General features: G+C 40.2%; 1 protein-coding gene across 9 annotated transcripts in view; it reads right to left on the bottom strand.

The window, feature by feature from the left end:
• The window catches only part of Cep128 (centrosomal protein 128), a 345498-nt gene that overhangs the window by 300301 nt on the left and 29329 nt on the right, over window positions 1-15868 (bottom strand). For 8 of the 9 annotated variants that reach the window (XM_040742677.1, XM_040742676.1, XM_040742670.1 and 5 more), the window contains 4 exons: window positions 14426-14552; window positions 13299-13414; window positions 10615-10706; window positions 5551-5623 (listed from right to left, as the gene is read on the bottom strand). In XM_040742677.1, the coding sequence (XP_040598611.1) occupies window positions 5551-5623; window positions 10615-10706; window positions 13299-13414; window positions 14426-14552 (408 nt within the window). Of the gene's footprint in view, window positions 1-5550; window positions 5624-6047; window positions 6150-10614; window positions 10707-13298; window positions 13415-14425; window positions 14553-15868 lie in introns of those variants that run through there. The other variant, XM_040742678.1, reaches the window with a different exon arrangement.

Genomic DNA, 15868 nt, shown 5'->3' with positions numbered 1-15868 from the left:
AGAATGAACAAGTCATGTTTTGGCATGTGTGACAGTAACCAATACTTTTTGTCTCTCAAAGAAAAACGTGTTCCATAAACTTCTAAGATATATTTTCTTTACTAGGAAAATGCATGATAAACAATTGCAGCCTCAGAATAATGTACAATAAATGTGATTAACAATGAGCACCAACCGAAAGTGAGGCTGGTGGGAGGCAGCGGCTGCCGTTTATCTTCTCTTATATATGTATTCAGTACTTAAATTCCCCACAGTGACCTGTAATTCTATTTAAACTTAACTCTAGAGAGGAGAACAGCTGCAGAGTCCGTGAAGTTTAACGTGCTCACAACAAAACTGCATCTACTCTGACAGCATGCTATCCTGAATTCACAGCTACAGCACAATATGTCACCCAGTCCTAAGTTGTAAATGTTGACATTGACTGGAATAAGTGAGTCACACAATCTAAATTAAGCTTTGTGCAAACATCATGTGGCCTTCAGAAGGCCTGCTAAAATTCAACAATATTGTTTCAGGCTTTGATGAAGATTGCTGGTTTGAATCAGGACTGCATACCAAGAGAAGCTGGAGAAGCCTTTATTCAAGCTTTGCTTAGCAGAAAACCACACTCAACAGCACAGTGCAGAGAAGTACGACTGTAATATAAATTGACAAAAACTTGTACAATTCAACAAAGTACACAATCAGACATCTCAAATATTCTGGATTAATAGAAAGCCTCCGCCTTAATGGGGAGGGACACATTGGATGGCTGGGTGGGCACACTGGATGGCTGGGTAATTGGTTTTGTTTTATATGTATACATACATATATTGCTGTTGTTGCTTTATATGTATATATACACATACATGTGTGTGCATATACATATTTATACATGTATATATGTAAATATATGAAATAGCATTTATCAACAGCTATATATCTAACCTGGAGTAATTCCCTGATGCATGACAATGATGATACAAGAGATAGGGACTTACTTCAGTGAACTTCAAGTCACTGTTGTTTCTTGGTGGACCCTTACACTTTGAGTACACAGTAAAACCCTAAAACATATGGAAGGCGGTATTTGGCAATTTTACTCCTCTATGTATATAATTCAAACGAAATGATAACTGAGCACTTTAAGTATCTCAATACATGGAAAATAGTAAAACTTAAGAAAAGTAGTGTGCACTTCCAAAGCTAACATTAACAAATACCAAATTCAGAGCAACAACTATGCAACACTTTCAGAAAGAACAGCATGCTGGTGTAAGTGGACATGACCATGGTTTGCTCAGGTATGAGAAGCTCAGCAGAATACTGGAGACATCTGAATGTGGAGTACAACCTGTTTGTAGGAACTGGGGAGATAGGTCAGTGAGAAAGAGCACTTACTACAGAATCAAGCATGGGGACTTGAGTTCTAATTCCACAAAATCCACACAAAATGTCAGGTGTGGTCCTGGGGGAAAAAGACAAGAAGACACCCACATTCACAACACCATGGTGACCCAGGTCTGAGGGGCCAACAGCAGGAGAACTGGCCCCGTTCCTTGCTGCAGGCTGCATTGGGCAAGCTAGCAGGCAGTGCTAGAGAGCTCGCCTGGGTGATGACAGTGAGGAAAGCTGGCAGGCTGGCCAACCCAGCTACCACTCAGGTCCAGAACCAGGGCCATGAATCGGCCTACTCCGATATCAACCTCACCTGTGAACTTTTGGAGCAGGTGAAGGGTACAAACCTACAGATCCAAAACAGCAGGACACCCACAACACAGAACAACAACAGGGTATCTAAGAGGAGCTCCAGTAAGAGCCCATTATCAGTGGTGTAGAAGAACATAGCAGCGAGCCAGACCAATACAAGGAACACTGCAAGTAAAGATGAATGGACTAAAGGGTCAACTGTGTGACTCAATGGGCCACACTGCAGCTTCCACGACAAGAGTCTTCTCTTTTGTTATTTCATTTGTTTGCTGTTTTGTTTTGTTTCTTTGTTTTGGTTGGTTTTTGATTTTGCTTTTAAATTTTTGTGGGGGTAGAGTTTGCAAGAGCAGAGGGCTGATGTAAAGAGAAGGAGAGATAAGTGGGATCAGAATTCATGATGTGAACTCCACAAAGAAGTTCTAAAACAAAAAGAAAGACAAGAGGTCAGCTGGGGCTTAATGGCTGCCAACACCACCAAAAACCAGTGAACTCTGGGTTCAGTAAGAGACCCATAAAATAATAAAGACAAGCTGAACTTGAGAGAAAATTGAGCAAAAAATACAATCTGGCATTTCATAAACGAGAGTCTCCAACAGCCCACGAACATTCAAAAAGGAAATCATTAGCAATCATGAAAATGCAAAAGCCACCCATAGTGAGACAACATGACTCCTGTCATAATGCCTAGTTAAAAAACCGAGCTGAGGAGTGCCAGGAAGCTTGAAGAGCCACACAAATTCCCAGACTGTCCATGGAGGTGAGTTAGCGCATCCAGCTCAGAAATCTCTTTACTGGTGTCTGCTAAACTAGAAAGCACCTAATGGATACACTCCACGTTATGTATGTACCAGCGGAAATGCAGGCACAAGAAAGTAACCACAGCTGTGAAAGCTGCATTTATCCATACCAGCCCAAACTGAAATAACTCAAATGTTTATCATGGCATGTTAAAATATGTTACAAAACATCCATGCAGTGCTGAAACAGGTAAAGAGTGCAAGATCCGGAAGCAATGCCCATAACCAGCACAATAGCAAAAGGACTCAGATTCGACAAAGCAACCTCTGTGTATCGCACTTAGACTAGAGTGAGGAATGGGAAGTATTAACTTATGGCATGAGGGGGCTAGAGAGATGGCTCAGCAGTTAAGATCACTGGTTGTTCTTCCAGCGGACCTGGGTTCAATTCCCAGCACCACATGGCAGCTGAAAAACGTCTGTAACTCCAGTTCCAGAGGATCCAACAGCCTCAAACAGAGTATATACAGGAAAAACACAGGGGCACAATATATAATAAATCTAAAAAAAAAAAAGCCTTACAGCATGAAAAAGCCCAAACAGCAGTGATCCCAGAGGATGGGGAACGACAATAAGGAGCTTCCTAAGGATACTGCAAATTGCCATATGCAGATACGGGTGCAAAAAGAAGGATTCTTATCTGTGGGAATTCATCAAAATACACAATGGTACATGAACTTTTCTAGATGTTCATCTTAACTATAATTTTTAAAAACCTTAAGGAACATGGCAAAACTTCAGAAGTACTATCAAGTGACAGGTTTTATTTTAGAATTCATAAAAAGAACTAGATCATTATTTAGTTAAGTTAAAGACGGTGTTAAAGCCACGTTATAAATTTCTACACTCAGCTCACATTTAGTGTGTCAATCAGACGACTTAGATTTTCTTGCCACATAACTATTCAGTTAACTACAAAGTCAGTATATTCAAACCAGAAAGAGACCTCTTTTTAAGAGTTCATTTATTACTAGCATTAGCAGTACATTATTGGGGTGTGTGTGTGTGTGTGTGTGTGTGTGTGTGTGTGTGTGTGTGTGTGTGTGCATGTGTGTACATGGGCACACCCTGGTGCACCTGTGGAGGTCAGAAAGCAACCTTCCAGAGCTTGTCCTCTCTGTCCGATGGCTCGGACGATGGAACTCAAGCTTGCATGGCAAGGGTGTATACTCACTGAGCCATCTCGCCAACCCCCAAATGACAGATGATTGAAGTACTTGATGCTTAAATCATTTAAATCGATACAATTTAAACTGATGGTGAAATTTATACACTTGAAAAAAAATCTAGGACTTCATGTGAAAATGTAAGCAGCCCCCATCCTGCTCAGATACCCACTCTTAATGGTAAGAATCTGTTTACTTCCACAGAAGATGAATATTAAGCCTTCATTTTCCTATGGCTCTTCCCAAAGAAATTAATAGCATTAATAGTTTTTGAAATGGGCACATTATGTTAGAGCAGCCACTGAGACATCTCTTTGAAGATAGAGGACATCCATCTCTTGACACGCGCAGCTACTACATTCAAACTCCAAGATGAACTCAATCTGTCTGTGGGGAACTACAAACACAATTCACTGAAGAAACATATTCTGCATAAACTAGAAAGTTACATTTGAATCAAATATCCTAGGAGAAAAAAATTCCATTGACTTCTCTTGGAAAAACAAAATGTGGGAAGTGAAAAAATTGCTCTTGGAGCAGGTAGCTGGTGGCGCACACCTTTGATCCCAGCACTCAGGAGGCAGAGGCAGGCAGAGTTCAAGACCAGCTGGTCTACAAGAGCTAGTTTCAGGACAGCCTCCAAAGACACAGAGAAACCCTATCTTCAAAAAAAAAAACTGCTCTTGGAGTTGACAAGTTAGTTAACACTTTAGTGAAGTTTTCTATTAATATTTTTCTCAAAAAAAAAAAGAAGAAAAGAAAAAAGAAAACCAGAATGAGAGTAAATAAAAAAAAACGTATTTGTTTTATCTGATGTTTTGAAACTGGGTCTCAATATGTTGCACAGGTTGGACTAGACTCAAGGATAAAGATTTGATAAAAATAAATACATGAACAATAAAACTTGGTCATTAGGAAATTTTAAAATTTCTCCATATTCAGTAAGTGACATATTTATTATGTTTCTTGTCACTGTTACCAGAGACCTGACAGGGCAGTTTACGGTAGGAGGATTTCCCCCTTTCAGAAGGTTCAGTAGAGCATGGAAGAGGGTTGCAGGGAGCAGCTCACATCATGACAGTCAAGAAACAGAGAGAGGAGAGAGCTGGAATTTGGCTGGCTCTCTCCTTTCTCCCCTTTCATTTGGTCTAGGCCCCAGCCTATTACATGGTGTCTCCACATTCAGGGAAGGTCTCTCCCTCAGTTAATCCTCCCCGGATCAACCCTCACAAGCTCACCAGTGTGTGCCTCACAATCTTTGGGCACTTCTACATCCAGTCACGTGGACAATGATGATTAATCGTCACAGCAAACAAGGATGCCGCACAGTCACTATGACGACAGAGTCATGGAGATAGCTATCTAACGGTGAGTGTTGTACAGCCACCAAACCAAGCAGCCTGTACTTCTCAAATACTTAATAAAAACTGGAGAGGAACCACTGATCATAGCTTTAAAACACCTTTCAAATATGCATAAAACATTCACAATTTCAAAATTTAGAAATTAATTCTACCCATTATCTATTACTATTATGAGATTTCAAACTTAAATTCATTAAATACATGAACATTTTATAATAGGTACAGGAACACACATTTTGACAAAAAGTTACTCTACTAAGCATCATTAGAGTCTAACCAGTGGTCGCCATGCTCCCAATTATCTACAAGTGGAAATAAACTTTGGTTCAGGAGTTGGGTTTTGTTTTTTGAATTTTTTATGAGGGGGGGGCAACAGTATCTTACTTTGCATCAAACCTAGTCTAGAACCATCTATCTACTTTACCCCAGCTGGCTTCAAACCTGTGACCCTCTGCCTTGGCTTCCTAAGTGCTGGAATTGCAAGTATGCACCACCACTCTTTATAAAGCTTTATAAAGAAAGAATCCTCACCACATCTTGTTTCTGGGCTTCATTAATCTTTTCAGTCAATTCTTCCAAAACCCTTTTCGTTTCAGCATCCGACCTAAGCAAAGAAAGAAACAGGTTTCAAGCTAACTTTTCTTTTAGGTATGGTGGTTCTTGTTGATGTTATCATTGTTTTAGCTGGGAACCAAACCCAGGGGCTTGTACTTCCTAAGTGCTTTACTACTGAGCTAAACCCCCACCCCTCACACTAATTGTTATTCCACAATTCTCAGCTGGATTTCTCCTGGAGGGCATGTTAAAACATGCCAAAGGGGCCCTACCCACGTTTCAGAAATCAGTAAATCATAGGGCTTGATTTCTGCAAATTCCTGTATAATGCTGAAGCTGTGGATCCGGGGCCCCAACTTTGAGCACCACCACCCCACTAAGTTCCTCCAGCAGCCCTCGGTTTCAAATTAGGAAGAAACAAAAAAAAAAAGAGTTCTAAAATAAAATGGGAAAAATAAAGCTCATCTCATAACCTGTTTGAGATAGCCAAACTCCATCCTTATTAGGGCATCAAATTAGTGACAGCAGCACACATGTAGTCCAACAAGACTTGCAAGAAAAGGTCTTCCCCCATCTCGACTTCCTTTGGATGCACTCCCCACTAGCATCCAAACACCTTCTCTATTTGTGATCCTTTGGCTCATTATCTTCATCATTTCAATCAAGTACTTTCCATTGGCTCCTTGTTTTGAAGTATCTAGTTCACTAACTCCTCAGCGATACTGGGAATATTTATTGCTCTTGTGAGCCCTTCTACCAGATACCTGTGTGGTTTTACGGAGTGCATGTTATGCAGAGTGTCCCTCACTCTTAATAGACGGAGGCTCTTGTACTCACCTGCCAGCACACACATTTCAATCAGCCTCACACTGTCACTCTGGGGCTTTTAATTCTCATCACCACTTGGTTGTACACATCATTTCCATTGATAACCCCCTTTCTGCATGAATCATCCATCTCCACATAATCTAGACCCTTCCCCTTGGCAACATTCTTCTGAAAGAACACTTACTTATTCTAACTTAGCTGAATCTGCAAGCTTGCTGGGCAGCTGTCATTTTGGAGTTATTTTCACTGAATTCTTAGGACAGCATTGCTATGTCTTCTTTTTGCTTCATTTAGCCTTATAAGTACTAATTGCTGGTATACCGGAAAGCAACTGTCTCTGTAACTTTAGCCCAGCACACCTGACATTGCTGTAATAACTTGTTAATCTGAGAAGACTACTCGGTTTCACAGTATCCACAACTTCTTCTAATTTGTATCTTCCTCTTAATTATAATTCTATTGTTTGTATAATTTATATTTGATTTTTCAGAAAGAAGTATCTTAAGAGCTAGGTTTTCAGAGCTGTGAACCTCTGAAAATGTGTTCTTTTTACCTCCCTCTTGATTTGGAGCTTCTCATTGTCTCCTGGGTTTCTCAATTCTCATCACCTGACCGTCAAGTCAGGTCTGCATCACAGACAAGACCCCTAAATATCTGACCTCTTTGGTACTCAGCTCTGTCCTTGATGCTCTCGCCATACTTTTTCTCTTTACGACATCCATTACCATAGCACTTTTCTATGCCAAGCACTCTTGAAACTCATATAGATATACAGATACAGATATAGATAAATCTAGGCTTTTTTTTTAGAGTTAAGGATTGACTATTTTACATTTCTTCTTGAATGTCTCACAGGCATATCAAATCCAACATATCCAAGAAAGTCCCTTGATTTCTATCCCTCAACTCTCTCAACCAATCTTTTTTATATCATAAAGCAGAATTGTTATTTATTATAGTTCCTCAAGTAGAAGTCTGTGAGTTATCCTTGACATACATCCTTCATATACACTCCACTACCAAATCCTGACTCTTTGACCTCCAATAATGTGTTTTGAAACAGACCTCTGTCCCTCACTCTACTGTCATCTCTCTGGTCAAGCCACTGTCAGTTCTGATATACTAATACAACAGACTTCCAAGTCAGTTTTCCATATGGTGTGCAGTTTAAAGCTCACTTCTCTGTGTTTTCATAAAACAAGAAATTAAGCCAGATGCGATGGGGCACACCTTGAACTCCAGCACTTGGGAGACAGAGGCAGGTGGGTCTCTGTGAGTTCAAGGCCAGCCTAGTCTACATAATAAGTTCCAGGACAGACAAAGCTACTGTCTCATAAAAAAATAAATTAATTAATTAAATGAGAATACCAACACTTCTGAATCAAATTATTTCCTATCCAGCAGTTTTAGAAGCATAAATATAATTAGCAGTACAGGCAAAGTCTTCAATTTTACTCCTCAACAATTCAATATCATCTCATCTCACAAATAAATAAATATGATTCCTGCTTGAGGGTAAATGGTTTCTCTGCCTCGCCCATGCCTCCAAATACAAGCACTTCCCACATGGTACAGTTTCAAGGTCAGAAGAGCCACAGTACAACATTGCACTTACTGGGGACCACATAACCAATCAACCAACACATCTGTGCATCTTCTCCAAGATCCACCTCCACAACAGTATCCCCTCAAAATCAAGTGCCCAGTGCGCCATTTACTCCCTTGCTCCAAATGTATAAAATCTGTATAGTGAAATCATTCCAGATTTAAACATGCTCTCTGTTAATCTGATCACACATGGAGGGATGCTCTCTCAGCCTGGACACATGGGGGAGGACCTAGGCCCTACCTGGGATGATGTGACAGACTGTGAAAATCCCTCATGGAAGCCCTTGCCCTCCCTGGGGAGCGGAGGAGGGAAGGAGTGGGGATGAGGGGTTGGGAGGATTGGGGGTGGGGGAGGAGGGGAGGGAGAGGGAACTAAGAGTGACATGTGTAAAAAGTTAAATAAAACAATATGAGAAAAAGGAAATATAAACCTTAAGTCCTTTATCTTCCCAATAACTAAGCTCACAATTCAATAATATAAATGCTGGATCCACATCCCTACATGTTAAGTGACTGAACCACAGTGTGGTGTGTGGTCACGGGCAGAGGCTCGGGTCTTACTGCTCAGATTTCAATTCCGACCCTCTACATTTTCATTTCCATCTCCAGAGAGTAGACCGATTTCATCTCATCCATTAAATGAAGAAAACAATGACTATGTCAGTTGTTGCAAAACTGTCAGCTTAGGCTAAATAGTGTTTGGTATTAATAGTACTAATAACACTAATGATGGCAAAGTCCTGATTTTATCTCTAACTTTCCTGTCCTCCTCTTCTAAAGTCGGGGAAGTTGTACAGATTATAGCTGATATAGCAGACAGCTAGAGTTTGAACTCACTGAAGCTATGCAGAATTGGTGTGTGACAGGATTTAGCTGGAATATGCAAATAAACATGGAATGCAAATTTCAACTGACTTTTCTCATTCCCTGACCTCTGATGTATTTGGACTTTACTTCTTCTTATTTATTTATTAGGGATGGAAACACATGCATGTCAGAGGACAACTTGTAAGAGTTGGTTCTCTCCTTTCACCATGTAGGTCCTCAGGATAGAACTCAGGTCATCAGGCATTGAACCATCTCCACAACTCTAGAATCTAACTCTTAAGAAAATATAGAAACCTTAGTTTCTTAAAAAAAAAAAAATGACCTTCAAAATAAAGTGCTTGTTACTGTTGATGAAGAAAATGAAAAAATGAAACAGACTGGGGATTTTTTATATTTGGTGAAAGCTTTTGGGACCGCTCTAAAACCAGCAAAAACAAAAAATCAGACTGTTTAACCAGTCTTTGAAAGGTGGTAAGTAAACTGAGGTATCAGATTCTAAATGACTTGTGTCATTTAGACACAGACAACTTGCATGCTCTATTTTTCTCCCTGAACTGCTAACCAACTAGTCAGTCTTTACCTCTTTGTTTGTCTCCTCTCTCTCTCCCTGAAATATGTAAGTACATCTCCTTTGCTAATATCTCTCACAATACATCTCACCACAATATCAGCACTCTATCAAGTAAAAGCACTTTTAGAATCTGAAAATTACTGCTTTCCGACTACTAACTTTCCTGCCTTCTTCTTCTAAAATTCGGTAAGTTGCATAGACTATGCTTGATATGTTTTGCAGCTAGAGTTTGAACTTACTGCAGCAAAAAGCAATGAGTCATGATAAACTCTAAATTTAAAGGGCTTTGAATTGTGTTATTAATACTAGAGACTGGGGACATAGCTCAGTTGCTAAAATGTTAGTTCCACAACATTGAGGAACTGTGTTCACTCTCTAGCACACATGTAAAAAGCTGGGTGTAGTAACATGTGCTTGTCATTCACGTGTTTGGTAGGTAATAATAGGAAAACCCCTAGAACTTACTAGCCAAGCATCCTATTCAGTGAGCTGGTCCCAGTGAGAGACTCTATCACAAAATACATGGTACACAGATGAAGAGAAGGTCCAGTGGGTAAGAGCATCTGCTGCTCTTGCAGAAGACCAGGCCACACACAAGAGCCTTCAACTCCAGCTCTGGCAGATCAGACGCTTCTTCTGGTCTCCAGATACCTTCCCTGCCTCACCACACACACACACACACACACACACACACACACACACACACACACACACACACACACACACACACACACAGAGGTGCATACACACATACAAACAGATAAAAATAAGTCTTTAAAAAAATTAAGTCTGAGCCGGGCAGTGGTGGCGCACGCCTTTAATCCCAGCACTTGGAAGGCAGAGGTAGGCGGATCTCTGTGAGTTCGAGGCCGGGCTGGACTGACAGCCTCCAAAACCAATACAGAGAAACCCTGTCTCATAAAACCAAAAAATAAATAAATAAATAAGTCTGATGGCTACTAAGAATACCCAAGTTTGACCTATAGCCTCCATTTGCACACACACACAAGCATACACATCTGCACACACAGGAACACACATGTACATGTGCATATAAACATATAAACACACAAAAATAAATCTTAAAATACTCATATAAAAGCACAGCATCATTTCTTAATCTACATAAGCATGTCAGTTATAGCAATGAATTTATTCTTTTGGTGACTCATGCCTCCCAGGAAAAAAACCTGTGCCCATTTTACCGGCTTCTTCTGGAAAGCTCCCTGTTGAAATCATTTCCAAGCCGAACTTGTTCACTGCTGAGGTCTCGGAGGGACTGATGAAAAGCATGAAGCTATGAAAGCAAGAAAGCAAAGCACATTCAAAACTTAGCACATTCAGAACGTAGCACAGTTCTTAGCATATTCAAAACTTAGCACGGTTCTTCAAAAAAAAAAACTGCTCAAAGTAAAAACTCCCTTCCACAAAAAGAACCAAATTCAATATCATCAATAAATACTTCTCATTAAGACACATCTTTCACAGGTAAACCTAACAACGGTCATCACACTATTCCAAGCACAGCAATTGTGTGACCTGTAGATGTCAAGTATTTCAGAATTGCAAGTTCTGTCTTTGCCGTCAAGCCTGACACTGGAGTGCAGAACTAACCAAAAGCAAATTAAAACACTGTACTACAATAAATTTCCACACATCAGCCCACATGCAGTTGGCCAACATCACATTCCAAGACACTATTGCCAACACATAAGCAACCATGGACAAGACAACATGGAGCCACATTATTCCTAACAAGAATGCTAAATTTAGTCCCACAGAACAGAACTGATGAGTTGTCCTTCTGTACATATGTTTCTGTTATTGGTTGATGAATAAAACATTGTTGGCCAATAGGGCAGCAAGACAGGCAGGTCCAGGAGATGATGTTTCAAAGTCAGGACAGGGTATACCCATTCTTGAAAGAAGGAGCCTGCTTAGGAGTGTGAAACAGTTTATGCCTTGTCCTGGGTGGTGAATACATGGCATTCAATCTAGTGTTCCTGAGGTATAACTCCAGTGCTTTGGTTTTTTCCCTACTGAGTTTACACAGTTTACTGTATGGGCAGGGGTGTAGAACTATCTACTGGAGTGTGCGTAGCTTCTCAGGGATCACATTCACGAAGAAATCTCTCAAAAGCCAATAACCAATAGTGGAAACTTATGAGCCTTTCCTCCTCGTGAGATTTGATCTTGCATAGTTCTTTAAGATATAGTAATAGCTGCTATGACTTCACAAAGGACTGTCATGTCTGCCAAGTAATACGTTGCTGCAGATGTCTACTACCTCAGACTCTGACAATCTTTCCACCACTGTTTCCATAATGATCCCTGAGCCTTGGCAAGAGAAGGTATGATATAGAGATCCCATTTAGAGCTGAGGGTTCCAGTCTCATCATCTGCACACTGACCACCGGTGGGTCTCTGTATGTCACCACCTACTAAAAAAAAGAGGGGGGGAGGATGCTCTAATCTATGGGTGCAAGGGTATGACCTGGGCGGGGGAGGGGAGACACATGATTTGTATGTCCACTTAATAGCATCAGATTGCTCCCTTCTGCATGACTTAGGCAGTCATGTGTTTTTGGCTCAGTGTATGGTACCGGACATGCCTTCCACCCTGGGGAGCAGGCCTTAAACGCAACTGATCACCCCCAGACACTGGTGCCACTAATGCACCACTAGATCATTCTGCCAGCCCAGTAGCTGTGGCAGCTTGCAGGCTTCACAGCTGGGTAAGACTGCTGAGTAATTTTCTCCTCTGATACTGTATATAGAACTTCATAGCACATAGAAGCTAGTCAGTAAGGATGAGTTTCCTAATGAGTACTAACTCTCCATTTCTGGGCTAGTGTGAATACAGCAGTTTTTATCTCTCCATGTCCACACACAAGAATAACCAAGAGCAATGGTACTTGTCTGTAATGCTGGGCTGGGGAGGGTGGGATAATATGGGACATCACTGACCAGCAACTCAAAAAGAGGTATCCTATACCTGGCACTTAGAATTCTTTATTTGATAGCCTATGGAATCTGGGAGAATCATTGACCCTGTTATAGGGTAACTTTCCTTTAACTCTGTGGTGTGTGTGTGTGTGTGTGCACACGTGCGCACATACATGTAATATACATGATATGCATATTTTTAGGAAGCTTCTCTAGCAGTGGTTTGCCATGTGGATTTTCGAATGTCTTCACTATTAATTATCCTCCCCATACTCTCTTCTACCCACCCCTCACAACACCCACATTTAACCCTTTCTGTTTCACTCTTTCCCTCCCCCGCTTCATATCCCCTGCATTCTATCCCCCTCCCTCACTTGAACTCCACCCACTACCACGTGGCCCCTTTCTAGCTTCCTGGACATTGTGACTTTGTTGTCATGTGCCGCACTGAATCTAGCCATTCTGACTGGGATAAGACAAAAATCTCAAAGCAGTTCTGATTTGTAATTCCCCTTACAGCTAAGGCTGTTGAGCTTTTAAAAATATTTCTTAGCCACCTCTATCTCTTTTTATTTTCTTTTGAGAACTCTCTTTTTGGAAATCTTGGAAATATAATTCTCCACAACAAAATCCAAAATAGATGATACAGATTCGTACACTGAAAATACATTTGTGAATTGTAAGACGTGGGAGCAGTTGCTAAAGATGAGGAGTGAAGGAAGGATGCATTGGACTTCTCTGCACTGTGTACTCCTCTCAATCTTAAAGAATAAAAAAGTATTTGTCCATGGAATATAAAATATATTTGGCGTAAAAGAAAAAATCAATGCAAAATTATTGATGATCAAATTCGTAGCTAAGATATGCCCATAAAGTTCAAGTGTCAGTCATTTATACACAAATAGAGGGTGTGACAGATAAACTACACAATGTTACAAAGTACCTGGACCGCGTCATCTGTCTCCCGAACAAACCGAACACCAGTTCTGGACCTGTTTCGTTTAATACCCTGTGGGTCATAGTCCTTCAGAGGTGAGGTAGGTGTAAAGCGGAGAGTCTCTTTCCAATGCAAAGAAGAAGAAAGGGACATTAGAACACTGCATAAGAACAGTGTAAACTTTCACTTGCTACCTGCAGACCAGACATGGAGATGCACAGTTACTCTTAGCCTAGACTTCCCAAGTTACCAGAGCCATAGAGATCACAACCACATTGCTCTTAAAGTGGATAAAATGAACTTAGCCTGAAAACAGAACATGAATGCCAAAAGGTCCAACTTTTAGCAGCATGCAAAGCAACAACACATATTCTCCTATATAAAAATTACTAGATAATTAAAATCTTTATTCCTCCCTAAAATATAACATCCCACTAATAAGATCAAATCTTGCAAATGTCAAATCAATTAATCTAAAGCCAAAACAGTGTATAACAATCAATAAAAACACTACATAAAAAATAAATAATGTCCAACTTTAATCACTATTATGAGTAATAGCAGTATTCACAACTCAAGGTACCAATGTTCATCCAACTAAATCACTCCCATCACTGCAGATGTTTCTGTGTGATTCTAGCACTACAGGGAAATATGAGATTAATTACAGGAAACATAGTGTCTAATAACTTTTAACACAATCATTGGCATCTATCTGAAAACCAAGGCTAACAATCACCTGCTTTTGACATGTGTTACAGCATAATTGAAATCAGACATTTCTAAAACTACTGAGCCAGGAAAAGATTAGAAAGAAAACATAAATTTTATTTGTGCATTTGTTCTGAAGCTTGGGCAGCAATTAAAATCCAGGCTTTGTCGAGTAAAAGCTCCAGGTCCACACAGTCTGAGGGAAATAAAACTAACAAACCCAGACCATCAAAGACTCTTTAAAGAAAAAAAAAAGGTTGTCCAACAACTGCATGTTGTGGATGTGCAGTATATAACCTATAAGATCTATAATCGTGTGTATATACTGTATGTCTCTAAAGATTAAATGCATTGTGTGTACTTCAGAAATGTTTTTGAAATTTAAAAGGAAAAGAGGCTTTTAGAACATACGAGGGGTTTACCTGCCCCAGCGCCACCATCGAGATCACTTGCACTCAGGCTGGTAACGGAGGCGCTTCTCCCTCCTGAGTTTCTCTGTAAGCGCTGACTCCGCAGTTGACTTATTGACTGCTCCAAATCTTCCTTTAACTGGAGAAGATGATGAAGAGTTATTCTCCTTCAGAAACTTCCTAAGCACAATCGACACATCTGGAAGTAGTTTCTGAAATATCTGACTTCCCAGAAAGAAAAAGACGTGGCTATCAGAGGGATTTTGAACTGGGTAATGTTAGGAAATAGAAAAACTAATAAATGTAAGTATTTAAAGAACAAATGCTAAGATCTGGCTTATAGGAATAACTATCACTACCTTATCAAACCCTCTTCCTATTGCCAGAAAGAGACACTCACCTTATTTAATGGCTCGCAAAGTAGAATGAAATGACTAACTCACATTTGTAGAGAAAGATAACAAGGTCAGCCAACACATTTTAAGGAAAAGAAAAGGAATTCTTCTAAATATTCTATCAGAGACCACAGACACACAAGAGTGGGCACAGAACAGTTATTGAAGAGACTGAGGCTACAAGAACAAAGTGTACCACCAGACAGCATCAGAACATCACACCTACTCACTGAAAGATGACACATCCCAGAGAACTGTGAGAACAAATATCAGCACATACTACATACATACACACACACACACACACGTACACTTAGAATACTGAAAGAGCTGTCTATATTGAACAAAATATGCTAAATACTGGGAATAGTATCCAGCCAAACAAACAGTTATACACCTAAGAAGTCAACTCAACTAACACCCCCAAAAAAGCAAAGAGGGAAGCTGAGGAAAACCTGTCCACCCTGATTTCTGGAACACCTCAGCTTGAGCTAGGTACCTTTATGCAAACATGAATAATGCATGACCCCATCTCAAAACAAAACAGTTGACTGAGATGAGACTTCCTGAGCTCTGCTAGAGTGAAAGGTAGAATACCCCTTATTGCAAGCATAAATAAGTATGTAATAACCTGGGGAAGTGTACATCAGCTAGGCATCTGAGTCACAGGAAAAGCATGGACAAAACAGAAAGATCACATAAGAGACAATCATTTTTCATTTCAGCTCAGTACACTTGACTAAACCTAATCTGAGCACACTCTTTGAAGCAAAGTTAGCTACCAATTCTTTCTATTGTTTTTGTAAAATAATCTGGCTTGTTTTATTTGTCTCATATTTAGTCATCTGTGTTTTCCCCTCAGCTGAGGCTACTTTCTTCCTATGGCTTTCCCTGGCTCCCCACCCCCGTGGTAACCATATTTTTAACCAACCTCGGATAAAACATTAATTATGAAAGCATGACCTTGGCTCAGGCTTGTCCCAGTAGCTCTTATAACTTAAAGTAGCCTGTTTCTATGAGTCTACATTTTGTCCCAAGGCTTTTTACCATCCTTTCATTC

Source organism: Mesocricetus auratus, unplaced genomic scaffold (assembly GCF_017639785.1).
Source record: "Mesocricetus auratus isolate SY011 unplaced genomic scaffold, BCM_Maur_2.0 Super-Scaffold_15014, whole genome shotgun sequence".
Classification (NCBI taxonomy): Eukaryota; Metazoa; Chordata; class Mammalia; order Rodentia; family Cricetidae; genus Mesocricetus; species Mesocricetus auratus.
This window is presented reverse-complemented; position numbering and strand designations above follow the sequence as displayed.